Raw genomic sequence first — 17886 nt, 5'->3', positions numbered from 1 at the left:
GTTGGTCTTCCTAAATCCACCTTCACCACCCTGAGGGAAGTGCTCTATAGAGCCCCACACTAGTATGAGAGATACATAGACATTAGACTACAAAAAGTACTACATGTGGGGACATTACATTATCTTGACAGGATTCTGAAGCTGTCTGGTAGGTCCGTTGACTTGTGCGTCAGGCCATAATTAACTTTGTTGCTCCCAATATTCTGAAATATTTCTACCTTCTGCACAGTAATATTTATATAACTTTTCAAAACTGGTGTCTGCTTTTAGGAAGTGTCTAGAAGATTTCCTCTCGACCTTTGTGCATTAGAGAAACCAAGTTCAGAACACACTAAAGAGTAGTCTCAAATAGAAACGCAGACATAAACAAGTCAACCTAGGTCATGCAGTACAGCCTCATATTTCAGAGGCAAGGTATGACTGGGAGTGATGTGTAGGCACCAGCAGCTGGCAACTGATTCATGCAGTAATAAATGATGCTCTATCCACAAGTGTTAGAAATGTTGTTATTAGTTGAGTGGGTTGGGAACGGAACTAAAGTAATAATCACAATTCATGTCAGGGTGAGCCACAAAAGTCAATGAATAAACTTGAGCTCAACCCTCGGACTGCTATGGCACAGAGCAGGCATCCTTAATTTTAGAGACAATGTGTAAAAGTGAAGTACGTAAGCAGTAATAATGTTGAAAAACATAACACAAGAAGAAAGAAAGAAAGGGAACTCGAAACACGAATTTTAAAGTTTGAAATAAAAATAGTGCCAATCCCCAAGGAATAGGGAAACAATAGCAATCTGCCCTAGGGATTATAAACTGGCCTTGCAAAAAAGTATAGACGTGAAGAATGTCTTTTGGTAAAAACTAGTTGAAGCCTCTTTGTTGACAGATACTCAGGCTTTTGGAGTATCCTATATTCCAATGTTTTATCCAACCCCTCCAAGCTCTCTCTGTGTTGTAACATTGCTCTAGAGGCATGGGTGATGCATTTTACCAAGATATATAGCCCGGAGACTAGTGGGACGGATTGGGTTGTTCTTGAATCTCCTCAGTTCCCAATTAACATCTCATTTTCCTTGGAAGAGCTACTGTCAGGGAGAGGTGTGGCGCCGCGGCCTGGGCGACTGACGCTGGAATCTGAGGACCACCGTTCGATCCCCGGCTCCGGCGGCAGGTTAGCCCAGCACCATGTGACTCTGGGCAATAGCCCTGTGGCAGAGGGCAGAGGACTTGCGCGCTGAGCGCTGTAACTTCACTTTTATTTTAAAATCTTGCCTGTTCACTGCTGCTGAGTGCGAGCTGCTCCAAGCCTTGTCCGTCCCGCTGACTACGAGCGGCGAACGGTAACTTTCATTTTTTAACTTCACTCCCCCTATCCCGCCCTCCTGACTCCTCCCATCACGGCGTCATAGCCTATATAGGCTCCGCCCACTTTCGCCTCGCGTGTAGACTGAAGCCCTGTGGCAGAGGGCAGAGGACTTGCGCGCTGAGCGCTGTAACTTCACTTTTATTTTAAAATCTTGCCTGTTCACTGCTGCTGAGTGCGAGCAGCTCCAAGCCTTGTCCGTCCCGCTGACTACGAGCGGCGAACGGTAACTTTCATTTTTTAACTTCACTCCCCCTATCCCGTCCTCCTGACTCCTCCCATCACGGCGTCATAGCCTATATAGACGGCCCTCATGCGTCAGCGCAGCGGACGAGCGCAGCGGGCGCGACGTAGGCGCGCCGGAGTTGCGCCAGAGTTAAGCCCGTCTGCGCCCGTCCGCGCCAGCACGGGCCCAGGGCCCAGTTCCTCTGCTTACAATCATGTAACCTACTCCCGTACTGCCTTACTGCGGTTGCGGGGGCCTCCTTGCTCCGCGAATACTGTTTTCAATTGTCATAATGCTCCTATCTTGTGCCCAAACTGCAGCCTTTCACTGGAATCTTCCGTCTCAAGTTTAGACTGCATGTCTTCTACTTTTTGGAATATCCCATCCCAAAGTCACAATCCTCCCCTCATTCCGCCTCAACCCTGTCCCTCTTGGAAGTTTATTAGTATCAATTGTCGATCCCTCGCGAAACACAAGAGAGATATTTTCGACCTTTTGGAGACAGCTAGCCCAGCTGCCATGTTTGTCACCGAAACCTGGTTAAACGATAGCTCTGGCCCTGACATCGCCATGGCTCTCCCCAATGATTATACCTACATTGGGCGAAACCGGGTTCTTAAAGATGGTGGGGGAATCGCTATCATTTTCAAGAGAGAATTCTCCTGCAAATGGGAAGATCTCGATTTCCCAAACTGTGAGGCGGGTTTGTTTAAACTCTTACTCACTCCTCATTTTACCTTAACCGGCACGCTGATCTATCGCCCTCCGGGTTCTGCTAGCAATTGGGCTTCCTCCCTCCCTGAACTCATTGCCCCATTCTTGGCGCAATCAACTAATTTTATCATCGTTGGTGATTTAAACATCCATTTTAACTCTGCGTCGTGTGCTATTTCTACACGCCTCTTACAGGACCTTGCAGCCTTAGACCTTCACTTGCACAATTTCGACCCCACTCACAAAGCCGGTAATCTTTTGGACCCCATCATTTCCAACCTCACTGGCATTTCCTATCAATCTTCAACGCCGGTCATCTGGTCGGACCATTTCATTGTTAATTTCTCTATTAAAACAACACTGGCTATATCCTCAAACCCCGCTCCCCCTCACAAAGCCAGTAGGAACTGGAAACGTCTAGACATGGATAAATTTAACTCTCTTCTTGCTAACTCAAAACCTACGTTTTCCAGTATAACTACTAATGAGCTACCTACTGTCAGACGATGGTTGACAACAGCTTTGGATTCTTGTCTCCCGACTCAAAAAAATAAACCTCAAATCCATCACCCACCAGCACCATGGTTTACTGATGCCCTTCGCCTAGAAAAATCCAACTGTAAAAAATTGGAACGCATTTGGCGTTCCAATTATAATTCTGATCAGAAACTAAAATATAAGGTTGCTCTCAAAGCTTATCATTCGGCTTGTGACACTGCCAGAGCCAATTTTGCCAATACTACTATCCTTATGGCGCAAAATAGACCCAAGGCCCTGTTTAAAATCGTCAAAGAGCTTTCAGGTGCGTCTACTTTACCCAAAGACCCCTGTTTGGACACTGCCCAGTGTGAGGTGTTAGCTAATTTCTTCGTTGAGAAGATTGATAAAATTTACGACATTTTTAATTCTACTTCCGTTATGTCCACTAACTCTGATCCAACCATATGTAATTCTACTCCGGCTACTACTCTCTGTTCCACTTCCGCAACTCCCTTTCTACACGCTTGGGATCTCATCTCTCCTACACTTTTAAAAAAGTATCTGCGAGACATTAAATCTGGTTCCCCTCTTGACCCAATACCTCCACAAGTTTTGAGCTCCTTGGATCCAGCCCTACTTCATATCATTCTGAAGGTCCTGAACGCGTCTCTAACTGAAGCGATCGTTCCTAATGAATGGAAGCACGCTATGGTGGTTCCATTATTAAAAAAGGTCAACGCAGATCCCAATAACCCATCTAACTTCCGCCCTATTTCTCTGCTTTCATGTTTTTCTAAAATCTTAGAGAAACACGTTAATTCTTTGCTTAACTCTCACGTTGAATCTTCTAATTTTCTTCATGGTTCTCAATCCGGGTTCAGGGCTGGTTTCTCCACTGAAACCACCCTCCTTGGTGTGTCGGAATCCATTAGACAAAAGGTGGACAATGGGGAGACAGTGGCGCTCATATTACTTGATTTGAGTGCCGCATTCGACACCGTCTCCCACTCCATCCTGTTGTCCACCTTGAAATCTATGGGTGTCGGTGGTTCCGCCCTGGCCTGGATTGCTAATTTCCTTTCTGATCGCACGTTTCAAGTTTTTTCCTCTACTTCTGTTTCATCAATCTTTCCCTCTAAACACGGTGTTCCACAAGGGTCTAGCCTTAGTCCCCTCTTTTTTAATTTGTATGTGAGACCTCTTGCTTTTCTGGCGGAACAGGCAGGTCTCACAATTTACTCATATGCCGATGACACCCAAGTCATCTATTCACTCTCCACCAACAAAAACTCTCCCTCTTCTTCTCTTCAAATGGGACTTCGACAAATATCTGCATGGATGCTTGAGCACAAATTAAAACTGAATGGGGACAAAACAGAACTGCTCCTATTTGGCTCTGACACCTCGCTATGGGGCCCACAACATTGGCCGCCGGAGATCGGTCCTCTCCCTACCCCAACTACGACTGCTCGTAATCTTGGGGTCCTCCTTGACAACCAACTGTCCTTCAAGCAACACGTCGTGAAAGTTTCCGCCACCTGTACTACCATCATCAGGTGGCTGAGGAAAATCACGTGGATGCTGCCTGCTGACACCCTTAGGACTGTAGTCCAGGCTCTTGTCATCTCACGCCTGGACTACGGGAACATCTTACTCTTGGGTGCCTGTAAGGAGGTAATTAGGAAGTACCAGGTGGTACAAAATATGGCTGTTCGCCTAATTTGTAACCTCCCTGCTAGAACATCGGCCACGTCTCATATGCGCAAATTGCATTGGCTGCGAATTGAGAGTAGGGTCAAATTCAAGGCTTTATGTCTCATGCACAAAATCATGACTAGAAGAGCCCCGCACTACCTATCTGTTTTAGTGCAGCACTATGTCCCCCCTCGCACACTTAGGTCATCCACCCAGAATAAATTTAAGATACCGCGTGTTAAGAGAGCTAAAATGGGAGGCCGTTCGTTCTCCCTGTTAGCACCTTCTCTTTGGAACTCCCTACCTTTACCTCTGCGTTCTGAAATGTGCTTCTTGACTTTCCGTAAAGGAATCAAGACTTGGCTCTTTAACACGTAGTCCGCTGGTCTGATGCTCCTTTCATCTTGTATGCCTTTCTGTCTGCCTTAGCGCCGGGAAACCTCCGGGTAGCTGCGCGCTTAACAAGTGTAATTATAATAATAATATAATAATCTTCCCGACGGCCCCCAGCGCCTAGAGACCCTTACGGGTAATTGTGCGCTTTACAAATGTGGACTTTTGTGGACTTTACTGATAATGAATAATATCAGTCCATCTTATAAGCCACCTGGTCCCAATTATGTTCCTATAGATCTTTATAATAGAAATGTCAAATTCTGGGCACCTCTTTTAAATAAATGATTTCATTGTGCTTGTAAGGTAGGATTCCCTAAGTTCTGGCAGAGGCCGATAATAGCCCAGGTCTTTAAAAAAGGGAATATGCCAGGCTGTAATGTTAACCCAAAATGTTCCTGTTGGATCACTCTGTAAAAATAATGGGTCTAATCTCATTATTGATGGGCTGATGGTCTGGACCTGGGATTTAAAAATCATGTCCAAGATACAATTTGGTTTCTGTACATGGCTGGGTGCGTTAGAGCAATGTCTCAACTTACATATTTTAAATTATAAATATAAAGCGGGCAAGCATAGCTCCCTTCACCTTGCCTTTATAGATTTCTAGAGAGCCTTCAATAGAGTGAATAGATCGATGTGACGTAAAGTCGCTAGGGTATAACTCCATCTTATGTAGGCTCCGACTTCATCTTAGGCCATTGAAGTCACCATCATCCTCAATTTAGACAATCGCCACCGCCATATTCCTTGATTAATGCAGAATCATTGTTATGTCTGCCTTTCAAAGCAAATGTTGCCAGACCATATCTTTCTATGAACTGTCGTCAACTTCTTCAATTAATGACACAGATACAACATCTAAGGCAACATTTGTTTGGGTAAAATGTCTCTTCTTCATCATGTCAAGGTTTACTCAGAACACATAAAGACATATAACCAAAATAATGTAGTCTCAATTGATGGCCGTTAACCCTATTTGTCCATAAGCAGACGTCTGTAACGCATACCCTGATGCACATAATCTATGTCACACATTCCTAAACTTAGGTCATTAATTATAATCTCTCATAAGATTTAGGATATAAGCATGTCAGTTGACCACTTGTCAGGAGAAGTCCTTCGCCCATATTATAACCTCAGATTCTGTCACAGATGCCCTCACTTACTGCCAGTGAACGTATCACTTTTGTGGATGATACATCTCACCTGAAGCTGATAAAGCCACGTCGCAGAAGAAGACAGACTGACTGCTACTGCAGTTGATGTTTGCCCTGTGCGAGGAACACTATCTTCACGCCTCTGCTGATATAGACAGCCTTTGCTGCCAACAAAGTATGCAGTGACCCTTTTTCCCCAAGAGATTCTAGACTGCAAGTTGCTCAGCCTTTCATGCTCTCATAGTATAGCGCATAGAAGTAGGCATTAGGGTATTAGGTTCTAGATACCATTTTAAATGACATTTTAATAGCGCTGGAAATTTCCATCTTTTTCTCGTTATTCATAAAGTGTCTAGTTGCTATTTTTATAATCTGTGTAATTGTTTTGGATGTACTAAGAAACAGATTGTTCTTGTAGTAATAAATACTTTTAACGTAAAAGTGTTCATTCTTCTTAAGTACCTTGTGTGTGATACTGCTAATAACTAAATAAGGTTTTTTGCTGTTTTCTTGATGCCACTGATCCCTTTCTGGGATCCTTACTAACCCAAAAGCAATACCTCTATCAATTACAAATTGAGTAGTGTTTGCAGGGCTAGAATAACTTGCCTTTCTTATTCATCGTGGTGTACTGAACCAAGATCCCATTTGTCACCCGCGGGTGGGAAAGCACTCCTTGTAGAGTGATGCCAAAGTCGTAACTTATACAACAAAAGCTCTGGGACCTTTTCACATGTATGGGGGTCGAGGAGGGATTAGAGCATTTAATAAGGGTTCTTCATTTTGATCCTTCTGCCTCTGTAAGATTTGAGGACAAGGAGGAATGTACTGATTCTTTTAAACTAACTCGAGAGGTCTGCCAGATTTGTGGATTGGCCATTTTTTCGAGGTGTCCAGCAGGGTTGTGTCTTGGCCCCTATTTTATTTTTTGTTATATATTAACATGTAGAGACCGCCCTTCTATATTTACTTGTTAGTTGTCAATAGCGGGCGTTAGGCTGATGATGTGGTCTTACTAGCCAGATCTTCAAATGGTCTTAATATTTTACTAGACACCCCCCACCCTCACCAATACAATGGCGGCAATACAAGGTATACTGACTGCTCTTGAGGCTAAAATAGACTCAGTCACCATAGATGTTGGTCTTGTGTGTGCTTGTGCAATATGAGGGTCCAGGTGTAGGAGGCGGAGGACTCCATTGCCACCCTGAAAGCTAATACTAAGACTCTGAAGCTCCAATTTAAAGAGTTGAGCGCAGGTTCCCAGACCCTTGAAAGCCAAGCTGGACAACTTTGAGGGACGAACTAGCTGGAACAATGTCCACATAATAGGAGTACTGGAATGAACAGACAGATCTGTGGTGGATATCTTTGTTGAGGACCTCGTGCATAAACATTTACAACCCAGTGGTGTTTCTAAGTGTATTTCAGTGGAGTGGGTGCACTGAGTTCCGGGTACCCCTCCAAAGCTAGGTGCACCACCCCACCCCATCCTTGCTTGCACTTTTAACTATTGAGACTGGGATATCATTCTCCAGGCTGCCCGTGCCGCACCACTGCTCAAGTATGACAATGCAACAATCACTCTTTTCCCGTACATTACTCTACGTGTGCAAAGACTGCACCGCTCCTTTCTTGAAGTTAAACAACACTCAAGAGAGTGTGACATCAATTACTTCATGTTATTTCCAGTGAAACTACGAGTAGTGGCGGAAGGTAAGACCTGGTACTTCACAAACCAGGAGGAGGTCTGGGAATGGTTGGAGGGCTGGCAGGCAGAAGGTGGTGAAACCGCACATGAACAGGGCACTGAAGCCAGTTGAAGACATCACACTGAATAGCTGGAACTCTAGCTCTCTCAAGGGACTTACTAAAGGGATCTCACCGCAAGTTGAATGACAGTGATGACACAATGCCTATCCTTTGTAAGTGCAAGTTCCACAGACACACCGCTGCATCATCGAGAACCTACCCTTGAGCTTGACTGCTAGCTGATCCCCACACAAGGCAACTGATACCTCTTGAACAGTTACAATAACTGTGGTAAAATTAATTATATTCTTTCTTTTCATTGGGGAGAGGTAGCCCTACGGTGGTACCCACAGCCTCCTTTTGTTCATAATATGTTTTGAGGAGACAGGTGCTCTGCGTAGTTGGGGAAGTGGGCAGATCTAGGTCTGCCATGCAGGGAGGCAAGGTTTGCGTATGTTAGTGGGGTTTATATTAACAGGTTTGTTTTGTTATGTTTTCTCAATTTTATGGTGACAGCTTTCAGTGGTTACAGCTGCAATCTGGGATGGTTAGTCTCGTCTCCTTCCCTTCTCTGGCCTACTCCGTTAGGAAATACCTGTACGGGCCCTCACATGCTGTTCCGGATATCCCGTAGAAAAATGCTGTGGTCCACGTGGAACTCTGCCTACCAGCTCCTACTCTCGGTGAGGGTCACCCATCACGGGCTCTCTCCAATACACCTTCAGGGGAACACCTGTTGCGCTCTGGATAGGGGTTCATGAGAGGGTCCAGAGGAGTTGGGATCCTTCTGCGTAAATTATTACCCTTTATCGTGCAGAACGCTTGGACTGATCCGCAGTGGATGAACGGTGCTTTGACAGGACAATGGGAAGGTAGAACCCTAAGAAAATGTTCTCTCTATATCTCTCCCAGACTTCATTACACAGCTTTTGCATATCTGGGTGCGCTCCTCCAGCTCCCTGATGGTTGGCTGTTGTTCAGGGGGCACTTCAATGACAGAGTTGGTGAGGCCAGCGAGCACTGGCCCCCTCATTATCTGAGGGTGTTGAGTCACCCACTATTTGACTTTATGCAGGCAGTTGGCCTGGCAGACTTATGGCGCAATCTGGCGCGCTACACACTTGTCCTGGACAAAGACATTTCTTACTTTGGCAAGGCCCACCACCTCACCAGGGGCATCTCTTAACACTCGCTGGTGTGCATTACTTACAGCCTTCCAAGCTGTGACGATGGATGGATGGCAACAATTAACCCCTGCTACCTGAAGATACCCTGAATTTTACAAGGGAATCCAAGAAGCCCCAGAACAATCCTTTCAAGAACGTGAGGTCTCAGTAGAATCTGCTCAGACGTTGTGGGAAGCCCACAATACTATCCTTAGGGGTCAAGGCATAGCACTGATTAAGGGACATGAAAAAAAAGCGAGCCTATCCTTCTAATATTTTAAAAGGGAAAATTAATTTTTGACTTTTGCAACTGGAGAGAGACATCCGGTAGTTAGAATCTCAATATATGTAAGGTGACCAGGGCAACCTACAACATGCATTATCCCTCAAACAGAAAGAGTAGAGGGATGTCACGCAGACGCCACTAGAAAACATTAATGCACTACTCAACATCGCCTGTTCAAAGTTGGAGAAAGGGCTGGTAAATTACTGGCTTGGGAGGCGGCTTTTCAATGGGTCCTGGAGATCCTGATGACACAGATGAGCGGATTAGAGACAGACAGGGCATAGCCACCGTGTTCCCAACTTATTACTCTCACCTGTATTCCCTGATGCAGGCAGCCACGATTGCGGACTCTCATGAGTTACTTGCAGACCTTCAGATGCAGGAACTCTCACAGAACGATTGAAAGGCTCTAGAAGAGGACCTGATGGAGAATGAGGTAACTCAATGATTTAGTGCCAGGAAAAGCATTGGGCCCCAATGCCCTTCAAATCAAACTCTTTAAACTGACAGCAGCGACCATTGCTTTGCAGCTCCTTTACATGTTTCTGGAGAGCCGTGACGCCGGCAAGCTTCCCCAGGTCAAAAGATTAGCAAGTATAGTGGTTATTCACAAAGAGAATAAACCATCAAACAATGTTGCTTCTTACAGGCCTGTCTCTCTAGTAAATGCAGAGGCAAAGATCCTGGTGGAGCTCATGGCCACATGGTTGGTTATGGCGATCTGTTCGTTAATTCACCCAGAGCAGTCAGGCTTTATACCGGTTAGGAACCCAGCACTTAACCTGCGACGGCTGCACGGGTGTTTGGGCATATGTCAGAAATGTGCGAGGACGGGCTTGGGTTGTCACTAGATGCGCAAATGGCCTTTGATTTGCTGGAATGGCCCTTTATGTACACAGTCTTCAAAAGGTTAGGATTCGTTCCTTATTTCATGAATCTGGCAGTAAATACTTGGACTCCCTTGCCCAGGTGGTAGTAAATGGAGGCAAGTCAGCAATATTTCTCCTCCAAAGGGGCACGAAGCAGGGATTCCCACTCTCCCTTGATTTTCTTCTTGATTCTGGAGACCCTGGTGGCTTGGGTCTGGAGTGTGACACCATGATTAGGGGGATGCGCTGGACAGCAGACTGGGAAATCCGAATTTCCCTATTCGCGGATAACATTCTGCACTATGTGGCTGACCCATCCACCGCACTCTAAAAGGTAATGCATGTTTTCACTCTCTATCGTAAATACTATGGCTACACTATCAAATGGTATGAGTCACTGATTTATGTCCTACATGGAAAGTCCCAAGCTCTCCTCAATGGTTGTGAGGCCACGGTGGTCACGGAGGGATTTCGCTACCTAGGCACCTTTATCCTGATGTGTTCTATACCTACAATCTTGAGCCCTTGCATACGCGCCTAAAGAGAGATGTGCAACACTGAAAGACATTGCTGCTCTCCTTACTGGGAAAAGTGGCATTATTTAAAATTATGGCCCTCCCTCGATTCCTGTGTGCACTCCACAATACGCCATACCCAGTACCGCAGTCTTACTTCAGCGCTATAGATGGCGTGGTTCGTACACTTCTTTGGGACGGGGTTACACCTCAAATAGCACTCCAGAAGCTGAATGTGGGGTGGTACAATGGGAGAATAGCTTTCCCTTACATTCAGAATTATTATTAGGCATCACAACTAGTCGTTATCAACCACTGGGTTCACCTTCTGGAGAGCGAACCGGCATACAGCATGGATAGGAGAAACATGAACCCTGAGGGTTATATGCGAGACATCTGCGAGGGTATGGGCCAAACATTCCTTTTCAGTCTTAGGCCCATAACCATCTCCTTGTGGTATATGGAGCTGGCCGCCATAGGTTGGCGGGGACAGATTACGTGGGCGGGGACAGATTACGTGGGCCACCCCTTTGAGGGATTCCAAAAGTCTGGACATCCTGGCCCTTAAGAGGGGCTTTGACAACTGAGACCTCATTAGCCTGTCTCGAGTGGACAACGTGGAGAAATTGGGAGATGCTCCCATATGCAGAACAGCAAAAAGCTTATGAATTGGCACCCACAGAGGCCTTTGGATATTGGCAATTATGCCACACCTGTGTAGGGTAGTGCCAACAGGAAAATACCCCCCTGCACCCCCCCCCCCACTTGAGGATAGGCTACTGGATGATTACCTCAAACAGGTGATCTCACTTACATACAAGAAATTGTTAATGAACTCCCTTGACACTATGACTCGACTGCAGGGGGCCTAAGAGAAAGACTTGGGTGGGTTGGAGGATGATGAGTAGACCGAGGCATTGGCTTCCCCATATGAGGTGGCCATATGCCCACGATTCGTCTCATACAGCTTAAGATCCTTCAAAGATGCTACTACACAGCGACAACACTAATGAAAATGGGCAAAACTGATGTGGCACACTGCCCTAAAAAGTGTGGGGAGGGAGGTATGTTTTATCATATGTTATGGAGCTGCCCAGTACTCCAGCAGTTTTAAACTGCAGTGGTTGACTGTATTAACAGTGTTTGTGAAGGTGGGATGGAGCCCTCAGCAAAGTGGTGTCGCCTGAACATCTGGGGCAAAACAGATGTCATCTAGATGGGAAGCCACTAGTCAATGATGGCGGCCAAATGGAACATAGCCAGGCATTGGTGGGCTGAAACAGCACCGCAATAAAGTGAATGGAAGAGGGATAACGACTGGTTTATGCACGTGGAGAAGGCAGTCTATGAAAGTACGGATAGGATGCACAAATGGACCAGAGCATGGTAAATGGAATATCTATCTAGGGAACTGTCTATTCCGGTTGTAAGTGCCTTTAGAACTGCTTGGGACCAAGAGCAAATTGAAATCTTTGCTCTTTAAAGAGTTGCTGGGGACGGGTTAGAGGAAGGGGAATCATCCGAAATTGACTAGGAACTTACCACTATATGCCAAAGTACTTCTTTCCATAATGCTAGTACCACGTCACATTGTGTGTGATGGTTTACGTGCCAATAAAAAGAATTACATAAAACTTGAAGATCAACATGTCTTAAAACATACATTATAGCATGACGACTAAAGAATATGAAAACTCATCTCTCAATCAAAGGAAAGCAGTTTGAAAGGGTAAACAACATTCCCTATCTCGGTGTAACATAAGATCACAGCAATACTTGGGTCTTTTGCCTGGCATGCAGGAGAGCAAGCTTTTTATAGGTAGTTGGCTCCACCTATAGTTTCTCATCTAAAATGGGGAAAAGCCTAATCACCTCTATTGGAGAGTAATAAAGAAAGTATAGTCCCATATTGTCATACGGTGCAAGGGTCTGGGGTTATTGTGACACTAAAAGCATCCAGGTTGAGGAAAATATGACTCTCAGAAGGATTTTGGGCACCCTGCAAGCAGCCCACACTTTTTGAAACATGAAGAACTTGGCTTAGACTATGTTGAGCATCAAGTTATATTGAAACCTTTGCTGCTTTGGTCCTCGACTTGCAGCAACGATCAGGCCTCCTTAAACAGGGACATAATCGAGGACTGCCTGTCATGTGCCAGGGATTCTATGATCGCATGGCTCCATTATATGCAAACCACTTCCTTGAATCTGGTGGACCTTAGGAAGGAGTACACATACTGGGTCTCCAATAGATTCCTGGTGGATAGGGCCAGGAAAAGGGAATTGTCTGAGTCAGTGAAGCCTACCTTTAAAGATTATGCTACAATTCAAGCCATCATCGGTATGGAGCCCTACCTGGCATTGGTAACACACCCCTGGAAAAGGAAGTTACTTGCAAGGTTATTATATGGGTTCCATCAGATGAAAACTCTGTTTCCACTTGGTACAATATGATGTAGCTGGTATTTATTGTCCCTGTGATGAAACTTACACCAAATCCTGCAAAATGTTGTAATGTTTTGTAAATACTTTTAGCATTTGAACCCAATTTTAAAGAAGAAGCAGAAGAGAAAAAAGAGAGTAGTGCTAATTTATTTTCAGTCATTGTGCTCAGGAGGTGTGCCAGAGAGTTAGTATTTTTTTTATTTGACCCTCTATATAAAAATGTGTTAAAGTTTTATATAGATATGATTATTGTCGTTTGTACAGAAATTAGATTTTTGTCTTAGTTAGCTTATTACTATCTTATTCTGAAATTATTTATTACTTGTTATTTTTATCTAGCTTTGGTGCATTTATGTGCAATGTAAAGTATATTAAAGTAAGTTTGATGTTGTTAGATCTGGGGGTCTCCAGTTGGCCGAGGTAGGTACCAATGTCCAAATAGGGACCCTTGCTTCTAGTCAGGGTAAGGGAGATACACTCTTTAGATAACCCCTGCTCACCCCCTTGGTAGCTTGGCATGAGCAGACAGGCTTATCAAAGGCAATGTGTAAAGTATTTGTACCAACACTCACAGTAACACAGTGAAAACACCACAAATGGACTCCACACCAGTTTAGAAAAATTAAGTATCTTTATCTCAACTCACAAGACCAAAACGACAAAAATCCAACATACACAGTTCAAGAATATGATTTTCAAATAATTCTAGGTTTTGCGTCAAAATAATCCACAGGTGTGTCACTTTTAGCCGAAAGTACCTTTAGATGCAACAAAAGTTCCAAGCGGCAATTGCAGCAGCGAAAAACAAGCGATGCGTCACTTCTGAGACCCTGGGGAGGCGATGCGACAGCCCCGCTGCACGCAGCGAACGTGTTGTGATGAATCCGGTCTGTATGGGAAGCGATGCGATACCTTGTGTGGATTCCGGCGCGCAGGTTCTCCGGTAGGATGCATCTCGCACAGGCACGATGCGACAATCTTCGGGTTGGCGACGATCTTTGGTGCAGCGGCGATGCGCGGCGCAGCGTTGATCCTCTTCTGCCACGACCCCTCGAGGCGCTTGCGCTGGACTCTGCGATGATGTTTGCAGCGACGTGATGCGGTGCGACGATTTCCCACAGAGACGACAGGCTCTGCGACGATACACTGTCGACGATGCGCTCCGCAAGCGAGCAAAGCATGTAAATTTGTAGATCTTCTTTTCTTCTTTTCCAGGTCCCCAAACAGCAAGCAACAACCTCCGGAGGCCCCACAAATGGATCAAACACTCTAGGCAGGTCAGAACTCACACAGCAGAGTTCAGGGGGGGAAGCTGGGGTGAAGTCCTTTTGTTCCTGGGACTTTTTAACAGGAGGCCAGCTCTCCTCAGGCCCTTGAAGATCTCTTAAAGCAAGAGGACACACCAACAGCAAAGCCCTTCCCTTCTCCTTGGCAGCAAAGCAACTGCAGGTCAGCCTTTCAGCAGGTCAGTCCTTCTTCTTCAGTCTTCCAGCGTTCTCCTTGGCTGAGGTTTCTTCTTGATCCCAGGATTATCTAAAGGTTTGGGTATCCCTTTTTATACCAATATTTCCTTTGTCCTCTGAAGGCAGAGAGGCCTTTGCTTTGTCCAAACCAGTTCTGGTCAGTCCTGGAGCACTCTGTTTACATGACTCCTTCTTTCCTTTGAGAGAGAGGGGCAGGGTCATCAGTCGCCCAGCAGGAGGTGGAGCCAGCATTGTGGAAGGCAGGCACAGCCCTATTCAGGCCCAAGTGCTATGCCCTCCCACCACTCAAGATGCAGATGTAGCTATTCATCCCTGTGCTGACTCGTCCAGCCCCTTGGAGCCACCCCAGACCTTGTCACTCACAAACCATACAGTCAATTCACAAACAGGCAGAGGCACACAGAAGGGTAAGCCCAGAAAACAGCCACTTTCTAAAAAGGCTGTTTTCAATCATGAGCATGGGAAATGTGGGAAATGTAAAAGTAATCGAACTTTCCGAAACCATGCATGACCATCAGATGAAAGGATGTTACACAATTTCAAGACACCTTCATAAACTCCAGCACAGGCGATTGAAAGGTGCTGATCTTGTAAGTGAATAGTCTATTTAGACCGATGATTAATTGCTGGGTTAAACGATGGCAAAAGTGATCTATCAAGCTAGGACTCTGTCAAAAAGAGCTTCAATAGAAGAGAAGGAAACTACATTTAAATCCGGTATACCTGGTATGAAACCTGCTCCCCAGGCTTCAGATCAAGCAGTGATAAAACTCAAGAAATTCAAAGAGAAAGATCACGTGGCGCTCCACCATGCACAGATGGGATTCCTTACAAAGGATTGCATGCTTGTAAAGATATCCGTTTTCACTGCCAATATACCACTACCAGAAGAGCACTGTTGGGAAGAGTTAATGCACTGCGATGCTGCGGTAGGGTGGCTGATAAGTGGCACTGTGGCAATATGGCGAGGTACTTTAATTGTGAAAGGAACAGTAAGTAAAGGTGGCGTTGTCACTGGCCAGTGAGCTGATTATTTTGGAATCGAATAGATGCATTAATCACAAACTGACCTTCACGTTGCCGCCAGTCCCTGTGTCCGACCCCAAGACAGCACTGGTCTGGACAGAGGCGGGTTGTGATTGGTCAATGTACATACAGTTCAACATCCAGTTCCATCAACAGATAATGTAATAATTGCAGGCCTGGTTTGCTTCATTAAGCAGCTCATTTTTTCTAAACCAAATTTCAGTATTCAAGCAATTGTTCTGTGACAAAGTTCCCAAAAGTCAGACCAAAAAACACATAAAAATGCATTCCTCACCAGAATATCTGGGTACTGTGCTGCATTTTACCTTGTATATGTTGTGATGTGTCACTCGCCGTCTCATCCTCATGGTGAATGCTTGCATTAACTTTGAAAAAAAGACAATGGTTAGAAAAGTGTGTTCCTTGTTCACACGCCAGACTCTGCTAGTACTAAATTTATGTGGACAGGGGCCTATATAATGACTTAAAGCGCAGGATATGGAGTAGGGCACTGACTACAGGCCTATGGTGGCCCAGTGTCTGACTGGGATAGAAAATAGGCCAGGACAACAAAATAAAAGGGCCTGCCATTCAGCAGGCTGCGGGCAATTTTTGTTGTAATAGAGTTACCCACAGTTAAAACCGACCCAGCAAATTGTTTAAATTGTTTTAAACTTTTTTACCACTGTTTAAAAAGATGTCAAGTTTATGAAAAATGTCATCATCTGTACTTATTGTAATTTTATAGTGTGGATCTCTGAAGAGGTCTAAAACAATAAATAAATATTTGATTTGATAACCTCTGAGCAGAGATGGAGGGTCAGAAAGTGATTGAACAGCCTGATTAGGCAACAGCATGAAATTCAATATATTTTGTTTCAGCTCAGCAGTAGCAATTGTGTTAGGAGGAGGACATATGGTTTCATGTCAGGTGGTTGGTATGGTGAAGCCCCAACAGTTTTCTACAGCTGTGCATAATGAATCTAGTTTTCTCCTTTAAGGCATGTTGAAAATCTCACAATGATTGCTAATCATTACAAATTACAAAGCGATCAATTTACAGGAATTTTCATACGAAGGGCAACTATGTTTCAAAGGTTTAACAAATATATATATTATGGCAGTCGAGCATTTCCTCAAGAACAGACCCCCCTGTTACCAGGAACAGTCTAAAATGTTATCGGCTATGATTACACTATGCCTGGAAAATAATGTGTTTCTTTTCTCGAACCAGCTGTTTTTACAGACCAGAGGAGTAGCTATGGGGGCCTGCTTCTCTCCCAGTTATGCATGTCTACACATGGGCTACTGGGAGGAGCAGGTCCTCATGGTGGATTTTAACTTGACCATGACCACCAAGGTCAAAACTTGGTGGAGATATATAGATGACCTCTTTTTCATCTGGGAGGGCTCCTTTGAGGAGGCATCATCATTTATAGAGGAACTGAATATAAACAGACTAAACTTACAGTTTACCAGCAACATGAGTGAGGAAACTGTTGTGTTCCTAGATGTTGAATTCTTTGTCAACAATGGTCAGTTGGAAAGTAGGCTCCACCGCAAACCTACGGCTGGCAATGCCTTATTGCGTGCGAGTAGTCACCATCCTGCGCACTTGATAAGGAGTATCCCCTATGGGGAAATGCTCCGTATCAGGAGAATTTGTAGCAATAGTACTGATTGTGAGAGAGCACAGAATGCATGCAGGGCTAGATTCCTGGATAGGGGTTATACTAACTCGTGCATTGAAAGTGCCATGAAAAGAGCGAACAATTGTGACAGAAAGACCTTGTTGGACCCAGGCATAAGCTCGGTCAGAGTCCACAAACAAACAGCACACAATGAAGTTCGCTTAATTATTGGATACAGTAACCAACATCAGGCCATACACAAAATTATTAAACAACATTGGTCTTTGATTAATAGTGATCCGATAATTGGGAAATTGCTTAACAAATCTCCTAACATCACCTTCAGAAAAGCTAGGTCTATGCAGGACAGCCTTGTATCCAGCAGTCCTGAAGTAACCACGGGATCGTGGCTAGACGGCAGTAGGGGCTTTCTGCGTTGTTCCACTTGTAAAGCGTGCAAAAATGGGGTTAGCAGATCAGAATACCTGTCTCTACTTTTTCCTACTCCTGTCAAGATTAAACAAAAGCTGAACTGTAGATCGGAATACGCAGTTTATGTACTAGAATGTCCCTGTGGTCTGAGGTATGTGGGGAGCACCAGACCACAGGTGTACAAAAGGATCTTATAACACCTGCAAGCTATTACTAATGCAGATCCAGCGTATCCGGTCGCAAGGCATTT

General features: G+C 44.9%; 1 protein-coding gene across 2 annotated transcripts in view; it reads right to left on the bottom strand.

Moving 5' to 3' along the window:
- LOC144791150 (kyphoscoliosis peptidase-like) overlaps positions 1-17886 on the bottom strand; it is a 539687-nt gene that overhangs the window by 223770 nt on the left and 298031 nt on the right. For both annotated transcript variants that reach the window (XM_078665805.1, XM_078665806.1), the window contains exon 6: positions 15900-15959. In XM_078665805.1, the coding sequence (XP_078521931.1) occupies positions 15900-15959 (60 nt within the window). The remainder of the gene's footprint in view (positions 1-15899; positions 15960-17886) is intronic.

Source organism: Lissotriton helveticus, chromosome 11, assembly GCF_964261635.1.
Source record: "Lissotriton helveticus chromosome 11, aLisHel1.1, whole genome shotgun sequence".
Classification (NCBI taxonomy): domain Eukaryota; kingdom Metazoa; phylum Chordata; class Amphibia; order Caudata; family Salamandridae; genus Lissotriton; species Lissotriton helveticus.
This window is presented reverse-complemented; position numbering and strand designations above follow the sequence as displayed.